At 45.8% G+C, this 21,487-nt stretch overlaps 1 protein-coding gene across 3 annotated transcripts in view; it reads right to left on the reverse strand.

Annotated features, from left to right (window-relative positions):
- Window positions 1–11,703: 11,703 nt before the first annotated feature.
- DOP1B (DOP1 leucine zipper like protein B) overlaps window positions 11,704–21,487 on the reverse strand; it is a 1,145,257-nt gene continuing 1,135,473 nt past the window's right edge. For all 3 annotated transcript variants that reach the window (XM_069636119.1, XM_069636117.1, XM_069636118.1), the window contains exon 37: window positions 11,704–15,758. In XM_069636119.1, coding sequence (XP_069492220.1) covers window positions 15,507–15,758 — 252 coding nt within the window. In that variant the 3' untranslated portion in view covers window positions 11,704–15,506. The remainder of the gene's footprint in view (window positions 15,759–21,487) is intronic.

Below are 21,487 nucleotides of genomic sequence, written 5' to 3' on the forward strand. Positions count from 1 at the left end.
TATAAATAAAACTTGTAAGAGTTTTATCTTTGCCACAGGACTTTGCAAAAATGTGAAAAGTTTACAGTTTAAATGGGATTTTATGGGCTTTAATTTAAGACGTCATAGACTTCACTGCCACATGGGAATCGAAATGGCAGAGATTTGGGTATTATACGGAAAGTATCCATGATACCATTGCGAATTTTAATACTTACATGCTTATTGAGAATCTACACCCATATATAAAGTTATAGAATTTTAAGTAATATATTTCTCACTGAAAAGCGCAAAACACTGGTAGAAGGGCGAAACAAGGTCCACAACCGTGAGGATTGGATTGCTATGCTCTACATACAATGGGTAATCTTCCCATAGGATTTCTTAAAGTGCCACAAATGTATAAATGTGTAAATTAGGTTATGACTGATTTTTGCCAAAAAGGACTGTGGGATGGCTTTTTACCTCATAAAATGCAACCTCATAAATTGGGACTCCTCCTCGAGGAGGCAACCAACATTGATTGTCCTATCCGCTTCTTGGAGGTAGGCCTAGCTCAGTTCTGCCCACCAATACTTCTGTGATGTCACCATGCCCTACAAATAAGAGTGGTTGACAGAGCTCCACACAGACTCTCTCTTGCATTTCCTGTGGCTGCGTTCCTGATTTGCTCCATTCATCTTGCTGATTCCAGATTTCACTACAAGGCCAAAGCATTGCTGACCCTACTCCAGGAAGGACAAAGCATTGCTGATCCTGATCCTGTCCCAGCAAGGCCATTGATCCAGAAAAAACCCACTAAAATCCCATTAAAAAGGGGAAAAGCTGTGGTACCTTTTGCATCCTGAAATCAGAAAAGCTTGCTGCCCACTACCTGCATGCCCGCTGCAACCCTGCCATCCAGCTGTCCTTGCCATCCGGTGACCAGAATTGCCCAGCTGTTTGATGTAAGGCGCGCCCGCCGCATGGTGACCAGACCCAGTTGGCTATTCCATAATTCCAAACTTAAGTGTGGAATGTGAGTATCTACCCATCACAGAGAAACAGTCTCCCCATCTTGACCCTTTTGTCTGTATTACACTCTCTAAGCAATCCTATTTATACCCTGGTAACTTGTTAAAAACAGTTAGAATTCTCTGTGCACCCAGTCCTTGATTTCTAAGTGCTAGCGCCATATCCCTTTCCATTTCTGTCTGGTGTAAATCCTAAGCCCTGTTATATTTTGAGTTATCAAGCTAATTTCCAGTTAAAGCTGAGCACTAGGGTGATAATGTTGACCTCGTGAATCAACCTTGGAGCTTACTGTGTTCCTAGTTAACAATATAGTCTAGATAATTTAGTTTAAGTAACAACTGCCTTTCTTTCAAAACCAAAGTTTTCATTTTAACTGCTCTATTTTCCTAAAACAGAACCCCATTCCACCCTGAAAATCTCATCCAAATCTTCAGCTACCACCATTCTTTCACTTTGATATTGTCCCTGTGAAATACTTCTGTCCCCCAGACCAAAAACCGCATTGCGATTTTCAGTATTTCACCTGTTTTTATAAAAAAAGTTTGTATCATTTTAAATGGGAATTGAGAAAATTGCAACTTTCCAAGAATGTTCTAACATGCCACTCATTTTCGAATTGTATGCTTCTTGTTGATCCATTGCATTGTGATTGCTAGTGTTTCTGCATTCCTGTTGTTGGGAGAAATCATATTTGCCTCACACATTTAACCGCACATTAATTATTTGTCCATTTCCGAGTGTCATTTCATGCCTTTGCAAAGGGTTTTTGCCTCTCATTCTGTGAGGGAAGGTCGGTTTCTGCCCCTTATTCCTGACTACCTGCTGCTTCTTTCTATCTACTCAGAATCTGATTAATTGGGGGTTGAGGGAACGTCGCAGGGGGAAACCTTACCTTGGGTGCAATCTATCCGAATTCAAAAAGTGCTCCTATTCACTTGCGCTTTGTATATGTTCTAGGAGAAGGTTAACCAAGTGCATTGCTTCCATTTTCATTGTAATTATCACCCCATTGGTGATTGCTGAATCTTAAGGTAATTAAAATATTGCATTTTCACCAACCAGCCTGGTACATGGTCCATTGTGACCCGGGGTATTTTAAAAAGGGGGTATGATACAAGTTGTGTACCATCTCAAATTGAATCTGCATAAAATAAAGAGAAAGGTATCTCAGCTGTGCGCTACATACTAGGCTGAGACCAAGATGTGTGTCGCCCGATTGAAATCCTTAACAATAGAAACAGTACCTATTGTGCGATTCCTGCGCAGTTTGTGGGACCCAGGATGTGAGGAGTAAGATGAGACAAGCCGATTACCAGTCCACAGCACCAAGACAAGCTGATCTCCTCAAAAGTCTTATTCCAGGCTTTGGGGTTTTTGGGTCAGTAGGCCATCCGATGGAGCTTGGGTCAAAAGATAGCTGTCAGCCCCAAAGAATGGCACAAACTGGCAAGAAGGGCTGAAGGGTGACTAGAAAACAGCAGCTTTGTGCAACTATGGATGGGACAGACACACCTGGGACACCGTCCGCTCCAGAATCCAAGTTCTAGCACCAACGAAGGGTACAGTACAACAGTGAAATACAGTGCAACAAAGCAGTGCCCCTGATCCCCCGTCAAGCACGCAGTTAAGCTGCACTGTACCAAGTACAGCAGCTTCCGACCAGCAAGCAATTCTGAGGCAATTCTAGAAGTGGGGGAGGAGGGGGGCAACAGTCACAAGTTTTCTTGAATTAATGGATAAATGCTAGGTCCCTTCCTGGGCAGCCTCCAAGCAGTCGAGCCGGGCCCTTAGTTTTTGGCCTCATATCCAGTGGTCGGATAATCATCTCCAGGCTCTGGTTCTAGAGTTCTAATGTTCTAATTAGAGGTGTTTATGAGAGGGAGAGATCATTATCTCCCCCACCATAAACATGCACCACCCTCGAAGCCCCTGACACAACAATAACAGCAACAGCATCAATTGCAGCAATAACAATGATTGTGGAGCTGCATCGAGGTGTAGCACACCTGCCCTGCTTGCCGATATGCTCATTGTGTGAGTGCAAGCTTTTAAATGCTACTAAAAATGACACCAGGTGTGGGTTGGGCTCCCCTCCTCCTCATTCACAGAAACTTCATCAGTAGGTAACAGCCTTCCCTGCTTGCTGCTCCTCTCCACTATCCCAAACTGGCTATTTGTTAACCCCTGGCTGGATGCCCCGAGGGAGCACCATTCCTGAATCCTGAAACCCAGGTCCTTGAAGGACCACTTGTAAGTCAGATCCCGAATCAAGCAAAAGGTTGGATGTAAGCCTTACACAAGCTCATGCAGAGAAAGGACAAACGTTTACCATAAAGAGGTAGATACCTGAAGACTGTGCCAGGAGCGGTGGAGGCAAAAAAAAAAAGGTCATAAGATCACAAGACTGGTTGAGGGCTTGATCGGCCTCAGTGAAAGCAGAGAGGCAAAAAGTAGCAACTAGACTGAATAACAATGTCAAAAGCCTACCTAAGTGAATGTGATATTAGTGATATTAGAATAGGGATGGATTTATATAGAGTAGGATGTGTGTGAACTTTCTGTTTAGCTAATCCTTGAAACATTTTGTTTATTTAAAAAGGTAGCCGGATGGCTAAGGACTTGTTAAGCTTAGGTTTTGAATATTTATTCGGCCAGCCTCTAGAGAGAACTTTCTTTGATAGATTAGGGTGTGTCAGGCAGAGACGGAGACTGGTATAAGCACAGGATAAAAAACCTCTACAGAGACTGGAAAAAATACGGTCTAGGACAACTGAAGTGGACCCACCTTTTGATGGTTCTTCCAGTACCCTGCTCACCTTATAGAGATTATCATCATTTGTAGTACATTTCCCCAGGCCACATACGCATTAATCCAACCCTTACCTAAATATGTTGTGGAATAAAGATGGGTCTTGTTTTTCATTTGTTTTGCCTACTACACACGGTTGAGATACATCACAATGTGGAATGATTTAGAACTCTGAGGCAGAAGCAAAGGGAAATCACTGAATAACGGGTGTGACAAAGTCCCCATGCATGTGTACAGGGGCCAGTCACTCACTCTACCTTAGGGACCCCAAGGAACCCAGGGTCTTAGAAGGCAAAGGACAGAAGTCCATTAGTATGATGGGAGCCCGAAGCTCCCTCCAACCAGACCCAAACTCTCTGTTTAGGAATTCATTCCTTTGCCTTTAAGGGATCACATTTACTAACTTCTGAATTCCCCAGCAAGTGTTTAGATACATTTCAATCTTTGAAGAAAGCATTTAGTGGGATGAGGCAGATTAGATCACACTGCACAAGTCCTATCAAAACAAAGTGGCACTTAAAGACCAGGAAGGAAATGAAACACACACACAAGTCAGGAAGCAAACACCCATTATTCTCCCGTACCTACTAACATCATAGGAATTACAAAAGCCGCATCCTGGCAAAAGCCTTCAGATAAGGCCTCTGCCACTCTCTGCAGCTCTGCTGCGAGAGCAACGATCCGCACAGTTTGGATTAAGGACCCCGCAACCCAAAGCAGTGGAAGCATCCACCACGGCCCCTGCAGCAACAACTTTTCGCCGTGCCACCATGATGTCCCACGCAGCGTCATCTGTTTGTGCCAAAATGGAGGCTCCAGTTGCCATGACAACGAAGCAAAACATCGCTGCCCGATTGTAGCTGATTGGGCCCCTGCGCCTGCCAGCCCCTCCTCTCCCGCTTTAAAGGGAGAGGAGTCTGACAGACAGGCAAAGTCGCTTCCTGGCAAAGGCCTTTGGATAAGGCCTCTGCCACTCTCTGCAGCACTCAGCTGCTCGAGCATGCACCTACGGATCCCGCGCATGATCGGAACACCATCAGCTAGTTTGCCAAACCCCCAAGGTGAGCCCCACAAGCCATGCCCCACCCCACATGGCTACCGTGGTCTAAGCCGCCCGCCCCAACATTCAGATGTGCGCGCCTAAGATCCCGCACTTATCCCCAGCATCACCCGATGCACCCAACACACCCTGCCTAGCGTAACCGTTACGTCGGGTACAGAACCCAAGGACCTCGACCCATTACATCACTCCACCTGAACCAGAACGCAGGTAGACTGCGTGGAATAATCACCCCCTCTACTGCCGGTGCTCAAGCCACTACTGATGAACTATACGTGAACTCTGAGATCATACCCACGCTGCATCAAGACGCCTTTGCTGTGCAAACCCTTCAAGTACATGCTTTAGACAATGCTAATGCAACTACTGATCGCACTGCAATTGCACCTATTGTTGATTCTCCTCGCACTGCGATTGCCCCTATTGCACCCATTGTTGATGCTACTCACACTGTGACTGCCCCTATTGCGCCCAAGGTTGATGCTACTCGCACTGTGACTGCCCCTATTGCGCCCAAGGTTGATGCTACTCGCACTGCGACTGCCCCTATTGCACCTATTTGTGATTCTACTCGCACTGTGATTGTCCCTATTGTGCCCATTGTTGATTCTACTCAACTGGCCGGCTCACCCCCAAAACACAACAATTCAACTTCCAGCCTTCGCATCGGGGGCAACTACCAGCCCAGCCCTCCAGCGCCCCTTCCGGACACCTCGACTCCTGCACAAACTGCAAAGCTCGGATCCCATGGTAGGCTCCACGAACGAAGAGCATCTACATTCAGGCCTCGTGTCGGCCATTGTTAACACGCTGCCCTGTGGTCTCCGGAAGACCATCCAGGAAAGACACTGCCTCTTCCGCAGTCCTAAAAAAAAGTGCTTTCCCATTATGTTCAACCCGGAGCTTAGCCGGAAACAGTATTGCGTACATCATGTTTCTGTCCCGCATCCGCCACTTCACGTCCAGAAATGTTTTCCTAGCCGCTTGCACCCTGTCCGAGAAATCAGGAAAAAATGTAATAGTGCTCACCTTGTAGGTGACGATGCCTTTTTCTCTCGCCCTTCAAAGCGCCATGTCTCTGTCTCGGTAATTCAATAGACAGGCTATCAGCGGTCTGGGCGGCGCCTCCGGGACCGGTCTCCGCCCGCTGGGGATCCTATGTGCCCTCTCCACGACACACACAAGGGAGAACCCGTCAGGCCCCAGCGACTCCTTCAGAATGTTCTCCACCAGGGCTTCCATGTCTCTCTGGTCAGCTGATTCAGCCAGGTCTACAATCCTAATGTTATTCCTTCTCAACCTCGATTCGAGGTCCTCCTGCTTCTCCCTGAATTCTTTCAGAGCCTGCCTCACTCCTGACATCTCCCCTGACACAGAGGCTGCCATATTTTCCACTCCGGATATTCGCCCCTCCGCCTCATCCAGCCTTTCCCCATGCCTGTCCAGGCGGACTTGCATATGATCTACTTTACAGGTCAACGTATCCAGTTTCCCGTCCAGCGATTGAATCCCAGATTGTAATTGCGTGAACATAGCTTTAATGTCCCGAAAGGCAGCACCCGGGTCCGTATCTAATCCAGAGGTTTGCGGCGCTACTGAATCCTCCATAGTCCTGCTGCTTTTGGCCTGTGCAGAGCTTTCAAAGTTCAACTTAGCTTGTTGCTTGCCTCCTTTGCTGGATTTTGACATGGTTTGTGACAGGGATAGATGCTGCACAGCTCATCCAGTCCACCAGATCTGACCCCCCCCCCCCAGTCTGGGATCAAAGAACGTCCAGACGTCCAACCACTGCCCTCAGTCACCTCACTCCAGCCATGCACATTGAGCCATAAGGCGGGGACCAATCCAATTGCCAGCAGCCCGTCTCACCGACAGCCTCGCCGCCACAAAGCCAGAACCAGTCCACGCAGTCCTCTGGTTCTCCCAGCCCACACCTGGGCGCTGGACCAATGGAGGGGGGGTGATCCCGAGCGCCGCCGCTTCACACCCACCACTCACTCCCGGCGCCCCGACAGCCAGCTCCGGGCGTCGCAATCACCACCAATGCTGCCTCAGTTCCGCTCCAAGGGACCCAGCATGTCTCCTCCGCCGGTCCGCCTCACCACATCTCACCCGAGGGGCACCACAATCCAGGGGAGGCCCACACTGGGCCGCAGCCTCCAACAGTTTTTACAACAAGCCCCCAAGCGCTCCTCTGCACTCCTGCTGGTGCTCACGCCGGAGCCAGGAGCGACTATTCGCTCATCTGGTGGATTACGTATATAGGGCTCCCTGCAGATCAAAGCACTTCAGAGCGCCAAGGAGGGGGGGGGGGCAGGGAATGACCGGAAGGCAAGCATCCAGAGAGGTGTAGGATGGAGAGAGATGAGATTAAGAGAGGGCCGGGCGCCCGGGGGCTCAGCAAGTTGGAACAGGAGCCCAGGGGTGGTGCCGCCCTCCCTAACCAGTTCCCGGCAGCGATCCGCCCCCAGCACCACTCCACCACAGAGGAAGCGCCGACCCTCCCCAAGAGGGACCGGGTCAGCTCCTCCAGCACGCCAGTCCGCTCCCTCACCCCTCCAGCCGAACACCACCCGGAGGGCACCGCAGTCCAGGGAGAGCACCCACAGAATCACTGCCTCCAGTAGCTTCTCCGCCAGGTCCCCGTCCAGCCACGGGAGGCAGACGCCACTCCACAGGATCGCCCGCCCGCCGCCACTCACCACAGTCCGGACCCACAAAGCGCACCAGTAGATACAGCGTTGCCGGCCCCCAGGCACTCCACCACACATCCACCGGGCCCCAGCAAGCGCCCGCGGTAGTCCGCCTAAGCCTCCTCGCAATGCTCAGCACTCAGTGAGGCCGCCCCTCCTCCACTCCACGCGGTCTGCCTGACCTACAGCGACATGTTCACGGCCGCATCAGAGCCGACTCGCCTCGGGGTGCCGCCGCAGGGGCCAGCCGACCCAGGATTGCAACTTATGCTGCTGTTACACTAAGCTTGTGCAGAAGTCTACCGGATAATACACCGGATATTTTGGATGCCGGAGAGCTTCACAGACCCGCGTCCACCTTGACTTCAGAAGTATTGCCAAAGAATACAAACAAGCTATCATCAGAGCTAAAACCACCTCTTTTGAATCCAGAATCCAAGAAGCACAATCTCACACCAAAGAGATCTTCTCTATCTTTAGAGACCTAGAGACCCCAACCGCCACACCACAAAACTTCAACAAAGACAAAACCTGGTGTGAAGAAATCCAGTCAGCCATGCTCACTAAAATCAACAAACTTCAAACCAAAATTGACTCTTCCAGACAATCACTAAAGACTGCTTCACCCCCGCCACCTGCTCCACCCTCATCCAGAGACCCCTGCTCTTTCAGTAAGATCGAAGAGAAGGACATGATTAATATCATGAAATCCATCAAGTCATCTAAGTGCAAAGGAGGCACATGCTCGGCCAGTATCAAAGAATGTGCCAGCACACAGCTTTTGTAAATGCCTCCTTTGCCACTGGCAAAGTTCCAACCTGCCTTAAAGAGGCCTGGGTATGCCCACTACTTAAAACACCTACTCTAGACCCAACTTCTCCCAACAATTACAGGCCCATCACCACAGTACCCTTTCTGCTCAAAATACTGGATAAAGCTGTTTACCTTCAGGTGCAGAAATGTATTGAAGATAACAAAATCCTAGAGCTACGCCAATCAGGCTTTCGTCCAGGACATGGGACAGAAACCGTGCTATTGGACCTAAAAAACCAGATGGACGAGACTAGAGACGCCGGCAAACCAGCCCACCTTCTCCTCCTAGATCTCTCTGCAGCATTTGACCTCGTTTACCACAAGGTCCTATGCCACCACCTAACGAATACAGCCAAATTCTCACCAGAAGCCACTGCATGGATATCTTCCTTCCTGCAAGAAAGAACCATGCAAGTCTTCTCAGACTCTGCCTCGGCCTCCCCCACGATCATCCTCTGTGGGGTCCCACAAGAATCCTGCATTTCTCCTACACTCTAAAACATTTTCACACACCCCCTCTTTCTCATTCTGGACGCACTAGGCATCTTGTATACTATTTACGCCGACAACACACAGATCCTCCTTACCCTATCAGGAGACTGACACCGACTCACTACACTAAATAAGATCTACAACACAATCCAAGCCTGAATGACTGAAAACAGGCTCTGCCTGAACTCTGCCAAAACTGAGCTACTACTAGTTGGCACCAATGAAACACTCAAGAACTTAGACCCTAAATTCAGTCACTTTTGCATCAACAATATCACAATCCCAGTTGCCAGCGCAGTAAAAACTCTAGGAGTCTACATCGACTCCAAACTATCAATGACCAAGCATGTCAATGCTATTGCCTCTGCTGCAGCCTACCACGCAAACCTTATTACAGCAGCTAGACCCTTCCTATCCTAAGAAAACTCCATTACCATCGCCCGAGCCATCACTGGATCAAGACTAGATTACTGTAATGCCCTCTTCCCAGGAACTTCCTCAGAGAATCTGGCTAAATTACAGGTCATTCACAACAATGCCCTACGTGCAGCAGCTCTAGGCATCCCAAAAAGACAGCACATCACAGACGCTAGGAAAGAAGCACACTGGCTACCTATCAAAGAGAATCATTTTCAAAGCCCTTGCACTCACACACAAATGTATTTACCAAACCGATCCCACCTACCTCTCCGAAAAAAAATCCACCCCATCCTCACAAACAGACCTACCAGAACACCTTACACAAACATGCTCACGTTGCCCAAATTCAAGAGAACCCGTGCTGGTGGCACCAGCTTCCCCTATCTAGCAGCTACACAATGGAATATACTGCCACCAGCACTCTCAGGTGAATGCTCTCACCTAACCTTCAGAAAAGCTGCCAAAACACTACTCTTCACATAACGGCGTCATACCGCAGCTACTCCTACCTCAGCGTTTCAACCCCAAATACCTGAATGCATATTGTAATGTATTCTCCTGCATAAAGGCATTTTTGTATTTTGACTGATTCCTGTATTGTACTGTAAGTAAGTTGAACTACAAGTAACAGCGCCGCGATGCCCTGGGGCTGCCTGTGCACTATACAAATGCAAAAAAATAAAGTTGACAATTCTATGTGATGAAAGCTTTAATGGAATACGAAACAGCTTTTCCTGCTTATCAGAGGCTACTATAACTTTTGATTTACACACTGGAGAGGCAAAGTTCAATGCAGGCAATGAAAGTGCCAGCAGGGTTCCAGAGAGGGTTGGGGGTTGGAGGGGCACAGACATGCCCAGGACCATTCCACAATCCAATATGGTAGCAGGCCTTGATATAGATACGGGCCACCCTTTGTCAGATCGCATGACCAGAGGCACATGGCCCAATCACAAGCTAGCCCAGCCTACACTGCATCTGTGAAATCTATGGGTCTCAGTACCATGAAAGAGGAGGAGCAAACACAGTCAGTGGAGGTCTTTCCCAGGCAGAAGTTGCAAGAGACGATCAGAGGACACCGAGACCCCCATTGTGTAGACCCTGAGTGCAAAGACCTTGTTGGCGGAGGCATGGTTAGAAAGGCATTAAGTGTGCATTAAGGTGAAAGAAGCATGGAGTTTGGAGAGGGGAGGTATTGAGAGTAAAGAGTGATTCTGTTTTGTTGGAGGAGGAAGGAGGTTTGGTTGACTTAATAGAGAGAGATTCTGTTTGGAGAGAAAGGAAAGGGCTACTGTTTTGTTAGAGGAGAAAGACATTGTGAGAAAGTAAGCTATTTGGTCAGAAGAAACATCTGGAAGGGTAGGAAAGAGGTAGAAATTGTTGAAGACAACTATTGCTTCAGTGAGTCAAGAGGAGGATATTGATGGAGAGAGAAAGGAGAGATAATGTTGGAGAAGGGAGAGGGTGATATTGTTGGAGAAAGGAAGGAGATTAGTACCACCTGGTGGACAGAGGCAGATATTGATTTTGAGAGAAAGCAGGGAGATGTTGCATTCAAACGGAAGGAGGACAGAGCTATTTAGAAGGAGTATCGTTTTGAGGAGGAGGTCATAATGCAGAAGAAAGAATTGTTGTGGAGAGCTGAATAGAGAACAGGGACAGCTGTACTGAGAAAGAGAGACATCAGAAAATAGATGATACTTGGAAGGAGCAGGAAAGGATGTACGATCTGGAGAGAGGAAGCAAGAGATTAGCTAGCAGGGGTATGAAGCCGGATAGTCCTGAGAAGGCGGGAGGAGGGTAGGCCACTCAGCAAACGGCCGATGTTCCGGAGGACCAGGAAAGACTGTTAAAGTGGGTGGAGGCACATAACAGGGCCATTACACCAGGGAGCAAGGAGGTTACTATAGGTAGCCTTAACTCCTAACGCGGCCCAATGTGCCTAAAATGTACCACCATTATATGGCAGGAATAGTATATATTCTTAGGTTTAGCGACACATGTACATCGTCAGCCATCATAGGCTGTTTTACCACAGGGACAGACAGAACTAAATTTACACACAACGCAAACACGCACTTTAGAGTTCTCCCCAATGTGTACTCCCTCAGATTTCACTCATCTGTCTGCAAGACTAGAAGGTGGGCCGGCTTAGCATGCACCCTGTCATTAGGGATGACACGGAAACAACATAAACACAATTTGCCCAAGAAATACAGATAATGTTATTTTTTTTAAATTACACTTGTTCCAAGGGGAATAGGCAACTCTGCTGTCATTATGTGTTGGATTATTACCAATCTCCTATTTTCTGCCCGGAATGCATGGAAGTGCGGGATCAAAGATTTCCCTTTATGATGGTTCTTTATAATACTGGCAAAGTGCAGGAAAACACTATTAATTAGAAACTGATTTCTAATAAATACATTCGTCTACTGAACCCTTTATTTTGAATACGTGCATCCCTGAAGGTTTCCAGAGTCTGGTCTATGCATTATTTTGTATTATATTTTATTCACAAATGTACGCTGAAAAGACATTGGAAATCTTGGCGCTTGCAAACGTCATCGGTTTCACCAAAGAATGCACATAAAAATGCCTTGTGCAAACATCCCATTCAAGTTAATTGTCAAGAATTAATTCACATTGAGTTAAAGGGTACACTCAGCATTCCATTTTAGGCATAATTGCATCAACATGTACAGAGGCCATAAAACAATTACATTAATTTCATAGGTTTGTATTCTTTTTACTGTGCCTCTCCATGAGCTTGGCTGACTGCATCTAAGTTGCCCCATTTGTTGTTAGCCGGTGAACTACTTAAGAATTACTCTTTGCTAGAGATGAATATGACAGACATGCAGCAAAGAACAACAAAACAATCTCTACCCATCAGAAGCGGTTGTGCATGGTCATTGTCCTGTTTCAACTTGTCCCCAATGACATTCAAGCGTGTTCACCGTAAAGTCTATGCTTCTGCCAGAGTGCACCAAAAGGAATATTGTGCACATGCTTTTCGTCACGAATGGCAGCCAAGTAGAGAGAGTAAGGCAATTTTTAGGAAGGTATCCCCGATTTCCATCTGTGTTGTTGTTTCACAGGGTGTGCAACTCCATGGTAACAATGGAGAGGACCAGCCTGTGCTGACTCATTTCTAGATTGAGGATGTCTCTCCCAACTGAGAGTTGCATCTTGTTGAGCAGGGTCCTGCAACCTGCGGCTCTACAGAGATTTTGCACTACAACTCCCATGACCCCTCACCACTGAATATGCTGGCTGGGGCTGATGGCAGATCTATACCAAAAACGTATATAGCGGCAAAAGTCGCAGACCCCTGCTCTAATGCATGGTTTACAGACATGAATGGGGCAGTGTCAGAAAGCAGCTGTTGTCCAAATTATTACTATACAGTAAGGAAAGGAGAGCAACACCTTTAATCAATATTCAATCATACAGGTACTGGAAATATCGATCATAGTTATGATATCATATGATATTTTATTTATAATAATTATTGGAATGGATTGCAAAAGTATGTGGCCAGCAGACACTGAAATGACCCACACAGCTTGGATGGTGACGTTTCTACTGGAGGAGTAATTCCTGTTTACAACATACACAAATTTGCAGAAAAAAAAATCTCCTTTACAAATTTCACTCTGGTTAGTGGCGTGGCCATTGCAAACATTACTGAAGCGGACCCCAAATCAAGCTGCATTCTGACCAAAGTGGCTTGTTGATTATAGATCTAATTATGACAGTATCCAATACTGCCCAATCACGCCTGTATTAGAGTTTAGGCAAGGGTTTTGCCTAACATAATTGGTGGATAAGGAGGTTTAATGGCTCTGTTTTCAGAGTTTATCGACTACCCTGGCAATTCCAGAGTTGGGCCTCAAGAGTTATCAACTGACCAGGAAGTTCCATTAAAATAGTTGGCCGAGAAAATGCTTATATATTTCTGCTAAAAGACCTGGACTGGATCTCTTTTAGTTCTTGTGTTAGTTATTTATTTAATTTCATTACACCACTAGCTGCTCTTTTATCCTGCTTGGTGTGTTCCACCAGAACTTAACGAAGGCTTGGAACTGTATCTCCCAAATCACTGACAAATGTAAAAAGATGCCCGCAGCCGATCAGGGGTATGTAAGCCATAACTCAAGACTTTATGAGCCGTCTAATGCCTTGGCTTTAGCGCCGTACTGAGAAATGGTAGCTCCTAAACAGACCAAAGCAAAAGTGGTTCTGCAAGGCACCTGGATAGGGTCAAGTTAACAACTACTACTATTGGTGAACTTGTAGGTAAAGTGCAAAAGCAATCGACCAGGACTATTCATTTTTAGTGCTTAAAACAGAAGGTAGCCAACTGCTTGATGAGGACGGCAGGTAGGGGCATTTTGGGGAACTATTGAGAAACTACATTAAGTGGAGAGCACTAAGTAACTTGGAAACATATCTTCAGATGATTAATTCGGAAGTCTGTATGCTGCAAGAATAAAAAGCACTGAGGGTGGTAATTGGGAGGAGGGCTTGGAGTCTGCTGAGTTTAATAGTACCATAGGAGCAGGGCTTTTCAATATGCTGGACGGAGATGACTTGATAGCCGAATAGCATTTACAGATTTTTTCTTGGTGATTAAAACGGGGCTTGTGAGCAAAGAGCAAGCAGTTATGGAAAAGGGCTATGGATTTCATAGGTTTACAGTCTTGACCGAAGGATGCTTAATTTTAAAGCCATTACGACCTAGCCAGTCCCACGATATTCACTGATGGGATTGATGCAATGCTGTTCACGAGTTGTTGGCATTGTTTGCCATTATCCAGATTTTGGAATTCACTTTTCAATATAAGGTGTTAAATGGTTTCAATAAAATGGCTGTAGTTCGATTTAAAATAAGAAATTGACATCAGACATCTGGGTGGTGTGACCTCAGACGAATCAATCAGCAGAAGGGAATGCTTTGCATCTACAGGACCAAGTAACAACAGTGGTCCTTGGTACTCCACTATAGGAAGAACTGAGCCGTGAGCCAAATTAACACCCTACCAGAAGAGGAAGATCAAGAGGATATGAATATGACATAAACTTGGCTTGAACAGGCCAGCTGCTTTTGAAATAGTAATGGATACAGCTCTATATAACCCATATATGATGGCTCAGGTTTTTCATCAGCCTTCCTTTAAGGTAACATTATGAAATGTCCTAGCTCATCTTTAGAACGTATGCTTTCACCTTTGATTGTTACCGTTTTAAAAGACCAAGTGGCGGAAGCAATATATACCATTGTAATTATCGTCTGCAACCTTCTTGCAAAGTTCTACACAGCTTCCATGCCTATATTACTTGGAATATGTTCTGCTGTGAAACTAGGATTACGTGTCAATCAAGCCGCCTTTATACAAACATAAACATGATTTTTGTATTTCTATTAGGAGGACAACTCCAAACTGCGTAAACGGGCACAGATGTTTTTTGCATTATTGTAATGGTCATCACAGTATGCGTCACAGAGGAACCTGTCTGGCAGTAATTAAAGGTTGAAATGTACATGAATGGAAGGAACAGTAAATGATTCAATCAAGCATAAATAACATATAAAACATAAACAATAGTAAACAATACATTAATTTAAGCCCTTCCTCTGACCGGTATTCTTTGGAATGTGACTCCAACCATGTTTAACATTAGCTTACAAAGGAATAGCGATAGATTTTCCCAACATACTTTGGAAAAACACCTTGAGTGATAGGAACCTTCAATCAAATATGCTACATGATGGACTTTGAAATAATACGCAATGTCTTTTCACCTGATGTTAAAAAGTAAAGCCGCCTCTTGTTTTGCTATAGCAACAATCACAAGATATGTAGTGGGAGCAGAACTGCCACCCTATGCCATATTTTTGGCAAATTGCTCTGCTGATGTCTTGTTTAATTTGATTTCCTTTAAATGGGCAGAGTACAATTTTCAAGCTGCTATGCAGCAAGTTTAAAGTTTAACCGGAGAACATTCAAATTGCAATGGCACCCACTGTTGAAGAAACAATGTGGATGAAATTAACTGAACTGTACAATCAGTGAGAAGAAAGAAGAGTCGGCAACTTATATGTTCCTATAAATTGCTCCGGGCGTGGTCCTTTAGTTTACTGCATTTTGTCAGAAAAGGTGACTTCACTCGGCTTGTCAATACATTCCAACAGAATTAGGGAAACCGTTCTGCTAGAGGATTAACTCTCTAAATTATCGAGAAAATCATATTCAATGTTTTCTTCTAGTTCTTTCAAAACCCTGGAGCCATCTTCAACAGGGTACTCCACGGTGAAGGAGGTGGAATCCGGTGGGCTTTTAGCCTGCGTTTTGAAAGCGGTGCTCAGAATTCTGAAGAATGGCAGCAACTGGGTGATACTCGAGATAGAATGGAGATTAAGAAGAGGAAACTCAAGTTTCTTTGACGTCATTTCATTCATTAAATTGATTGCCTACAAATAAAAATGAAACCATTAATACCTTTACTAAAATTGTGTTATGTAGATTGTACACAATTTACTAATCGTCAAAGAAAATCAGACAATAATACAGACTCGCCATGACATCCTGTTATACAGTATGTTCACAGAATGGTGTAAAACACGCTGATTAAGAATAAAATCTAATATTCAGGCTGATGCAAATGTAACTATGTTGAGGGAACGGTAGGGGTTGTGGGAGGCGAATGTGGTTGTTTCCCCAGAAGGTTTACCTGACTCAACTAGTGGTAAACGTGACTAGGCAGTAAAGGGAAACTCTTAGGACAACATTCGGGTGGATGCAAGAAACACACAGCATACAAGAGGATGTTAAAATAATATTTTTTCTTTTGTGAAGGTAGGAAGATATCCTGTGCCACAGAAATCCAAGCTTCACCTCGCTGAAGAGGCTCATAAGGGTGAAACAAGGTGGCATTACCAATACTGATTTGCAAATCGCTAGTCCCCTTCTTGGAATTGTGCAGACATGTTAAAAATGATGGTATGGAAGATTTCCTAGAGCAATGCCAGTAACAGATTTATTCTTAAATGTAGACACATTGCATTTTCTTGGTGAACTGGTCTACAGACCTATAATCCTGTCAATGCCTCACTCTCTATTTGGGAATAGAGTTGCTCAGTTGGTCTGTAGACCTTGCTGGCATAGGAAGTGGAAAGCCATGCTCCTTTCTAATTCGCACCAAAACAGCTCCATTCCTGGAGGGGCTGGCACCCACTACAACTTCTGCAGCCCTCACTATGCTACCCACATTCTGAACAGCACTCTGCTGCTCTCGAGTTAGGTCCGCTCTTTCAGCAATAAAATAAAAAATAAAATAGGTTTAAAAAGGGAAGGGTGGCATCAGCCACCGCCTGGCTGGTTTTGCCAAAAGCCATTTTCTCCTTTTTACCCCACGTCAAGAGGTGGTCTTTCTTGATGAGGCCTCACAATGGTTCTGTGATGTTGACCAAATCCGGGATAAAGCAACCCCAAATGTTCACCAAACTTATAAATGTCACACTTCTTACTGCAATGTGGGAGGTGATAATACTTTGATGTCGGCTGCCTTTCTAGGATCCGGTGCTGGAACATACACTTGCCTCTGTTTATTTTTAGTCAGTTACCTTGCAGATGGCAGAGTACATTTCTTAATCTTGTCAGGTGTTCTTATTCCGATGAGGCATTTATTGACATTATCACTGGCATTAGGTACACCAGGAAAGCAACCCAGTGCCCTTCACTGTATCCTGCAATATTTTGGCCACCAAAAAAACCCAAAGGCCGAGTTCTTGTATCTGAATAGTCCTACAGGGAACAAAAGAATGGTAATAAACTAGTTCTTGCAGAGGTGAACATATTATTATACAGCATATATACCCACTGTGGATAAGACTATGGTACTCTATAGGTAAGCATTTATTATGTCAAATGTGGGTGTCAAGAGCCTCTGTCTTTTTATTGACTACCTGATCAATTTTATGTATTCATTTAATTTATTTCTAAAGCGCTGGAACAAAGGCCCTGAGGCATGGGGGCGCTAAAACTGACAGACAACAAGCAACATTAACAATCAAATAAGGGATCAGGCATAAAATGGTAGAGCTCTATTTCATTCGAAAAGGAACATGTTCAGTTTGAGTTTAAAGCAGGGAAGGCTAGCGCACAATCTCAGGTCAGGGGGAAGAGCATTCCGTAATCGTGGTGCGGAAGTTGAAAAGCATCCGTCTTTTACCTGTGATAATCTTGCCTTGGGAATTTGCAATAGACCCATGTTGTTGGATAGGAGGCTGCGTCTGTCAGATAGTCATTTAAGCTGAGCTGTAAGGTACGAGGACTATTTCCATGAAGGCATGAATGTGCAATGCATAGGGTACGAAACATGACCCTTTTTGCTATAGGCAACCAGTGTAGTGATTTCTGTGCTACTGACACATGATCAGTTTTCTGTATGACCACCACAACCCTCACAGCATTGTTTTGCACAACTTGTAGGCGGTTTAATTCTCCTTTCCCAGCGCCTAGTAGGATACTGGCAAAGTAGTCCAGACGGCTGCCTATGATTGCCCTAGCCAGAGTGGCACAACTCGAAGCATCAAGACACGGCCTAATTTGGGCCAGGAGCTTAATGTAGTAAGAGGAGTTCGACACTAAGCCACTCATGTGTGCCTTCATTGAGAGCTCTTGATCAATAATTACGCCCCTTGTCTTCACCTACTTGAGAGTAGGAAGGCGGTAGTCTGCAATTTGAAAGGAAGAGTAGGCCTGATCTAAGTTACGCAATTTAGGAGCAGTGCGCAAGATCATGATCTCTGTTTCAGAGTTATTTAGGTCTAGGCCATTATGCAACATCCAGAGATGAATTTGGTTAAACGTGGAGTTGATGACCTTAGTGTCCTTCATGTAATCGCCTGTAAGTGGAAAGAGACACAGAGGGGCTGATTCATGGAAGCATTTTATAGAGGCGAAATACCATTGGAAAACACTCAGGCCGAGAGTATCGTCCGCATGGTTAGCATAACTAGTACCTTCAGCATCTAATTGATCGAACTATGTGAGCATAAAGATATTAAACAGGGTTGGAGACAGACATGATCCCGGTGGCATGCCACAGTTTAGAGCATATCCCTCTGACATGGCATCCTCATGAAAACCCTTTGCAGTACGGTCAGACAGGAATGAGAGCACCCAGCTGACAGCTTCCTTGGAGAATCTGGCCCGCTCTAATAGTCTGCTGGCTAAGGTGGCATGATCTACCAAAACAAAAGCAAGCGTAAGATCCATGAACATCAACAATTAAGCATTGCCCTTCGATCTGAAGACTAAAATACTTCAACACATGGATAGAGGCAGATCTAAGAGTAGATTCAGTGCTGTGTGCACTCTGAAAACCTGATTGCCTAGGGCCTAGTATATTATGTATACTCAGGAAGTCCTGGATTTGACCATGCGAAAAAACTCATCCTCCTCATCTAGAAGCATGTAGGATAGGGATAGCTAACGTAGACCCACATGATGCATGCCTAAAGATTTTTGCACTTCCTAACGGGCTTGCTTCAACAAACTCTTTTGTGGTCTGCATTTACCAGTGGGCTAAAATAATCCTGTATCGCTGTTTTGGCAGCCACATATGATCCATCCCCCACAAGGACAGTCTTAAATATCTTGTGAATCATTATTCCAGGAAAGAAGAAGAGTAGTATTTATATATTTGCAGAGTCACCATATTCTCTTGCTGAATTGCTTAACCTGATTTTGTTGAAGGCCACAGGGTCTAAAATGGGATGGAGACCTCCCCCCTTCTTGGGTACCAGGAACTACCGGAAATACCAACCCGATCCTCTCTGCTCGAGAGGTACCTCTTCCACGGTACACTTCAACAACAGGGCTCTCACTTCTTCGCGGAGCTCCTGTGCCGGTTGGATTGGTGGTGGGGGCAGTCTGTCCGGTGGTTTCCTTACACATGGCAGATAATAACCCCACTGAATGAGCGGAAGAGCCCAGGTATCAGAAGTAATTCCCTGCCACTGGTGCACCAACCGTCCTCCAACCGGTGCGCTCTGAGAGGGGAAAATCAAAGCGGCATCATAGGCTGGGTTGCCCCCACCGCTAACGCTGCGTGCTGGCCTCTAGAAGCTCCTCTACCCCTTTCCAGAGCACGAGAAACACTTCTGCCCTTGCCTGGCCTGCGGGAGCTGCACTCTCCTGCCATAAGGAGCATATCTCCTGTACCTTTGTGCCCTAGAGGCGAAGCTAAATGCAGGGTTGCCCGGCTGCGCAGCTAGGCCTAAGTACTTGGCAGCGGTTTCTGATTCTTTAAATTTTTCTAAGGAATCCTCAGCTTTCTGGCTGAATAGAAGATAGTCTTCGAAGGACATGTCCAGAAGCTTGACTTGGACATTAGGCGAAAAACCTGAGGTTTTTAAATAGGCCTGCCTTCTTAGTGTTATGGCTGATGCCATAGATCGGCCCACACAGTCAGCGATGTCCAGGCCATTCACAGGGACTGTTTGGCCACCTCTTCTTTCCCATCCTCCACTAGCTGTAGGAAATCCTTGCACATTTCTCCTTCTGGGACATATTGAGTAGCATTTTCAACTGCTGTCCATAGAGCAAAGGAGTACTTGGCAAAACTGCTTGCCACAATTGTAGCTTTTAGGGCCTACTGCCTGTAGTAATAGGCTTTCTTCACTAAAGCATCAACTTTTTTTGCTCTCTTGTCTGGAGGCAGAATGAACGTGGAAGATGTCGGTCTATACGAGACAGTAGCAGTCTGCATAACAAGCCCCTCTGGGGAAGGGTGAGCGGAGAGGTATGAGGTGTCTCCTCTAGCCAGCTTCTATTTTCCGGAAATGGTGGAGCTGACGGGAGGAATGAAACAAGAGTTTTGCCACATCATTGTTAAAGGATCTGCAATGGCAGGGTTTAAAGACATATTGTGTTCTGTGGTGGGGCCTTCATTTGAAATGTCAGTAAGGTCATAACCTTGTATGGGTGCTACTGATGAATGCAATCCCAGGGTGTCAATAACCCTTTCTATTAAAGCCCTGAATGTAGAAGTATTATGAACATAGGTCTGAGTTTGCTGGAATTCGAGGTCTGGAGAGGTGTCCAGACCGCTAGTGTAATGGAGGCCTTGAGGCAGCTGCAAAAGGTGATTTTGTTCTTCAAAATAATCAACCCTTCCTGAACCCAAGTAAATCGGGTGAACATCCCCTTGATCATCAGCGTAATTACTACCGAAGATACCAGCCATAGTGTCGAAAAATTCAGACTGGGGTTGCGGGTTGAATGTTTTGTCTCTCAATGCCAATATGGTGGATGTCAGTGTCGATCGGGATTCTGATGCCGTAGCGTTGACATCCTTGGATGCACGGGTTGATCCAGCTTCCATAGAACCTTTTTCGGTGTCTAAAGATTTATCGGCACTGACATTGTTGGTAGTGGGGCAGGAGAGGGGTCGAATATGCCCAGCACTGCTCTCGGCTATGAAGCCAGACTGGAGGAATGCGGCATAAAAGACTTTGCTCTACAATGGCTAAAATCTTTCCTTGCCAACCAAACTGAAAGAACATACTTGCCGCCATTTACATCTAAAAATCAAACATCACTTGCGGCGTACCACAAGGATCTAGCCACTTCCCACTCCTCTTCAACATCTACATTTCCCCCCTAATGAAACTTATTCAAACCTATGGGCTGACCCCCTACAACTATGCAGATGATAATCAACTCACCTTCAAGGTAACCTCAACCGAAGACCCAAACAGCACCATCAATAAATGCCTCATGGTCATATACACCGGGATGACAATCAACAATCTGAAGATTCACAAGGTGTCGTCACTTCTCCCCAAGGGGGAGCCCTTTCCCATGAGGCTAGGGAGGTGTGGCCACTACCTAATAGTCCTCCTACAGGTGGTCTAATGCGGGAGGACCTCATGGGGAGGGACTACATCCCTGGGGACAGGGACGATCATATGGGGTACAGCCCACTGAATGTTGCCAGTCCCCAATATTCCCTAGCCCTTCCCACTGTTCAGAACCACTTTACTGAAAGTCAACCCATGTACTGTTGCCATACCGAAGATAAACCTAAAGCCACTAGGACAAATAAGTACACAGCAGACATGAATGTCATTGACTGTGCTCTTACTGGGTACAAGATGGCCCCAAGTAGGCATACATAGTTAGTTGTTAACAG

The sequence above is a fragment of the Ambystoma mexicanum genome, chromosome 7p (genome assembly GCF_040938575.1).
Source record: "Ambystoma mexicanum isolate Mex_15411 chromosome 7p, UKY_AmexF1_1, whole genome shotgun sequence".
Lineage (NCBI taxonomy): Eukaryota > Metazoa > Chordata > Amphibia > Caudata > Ambystomatidae > Ambystoma > Ambystoma mexicanum.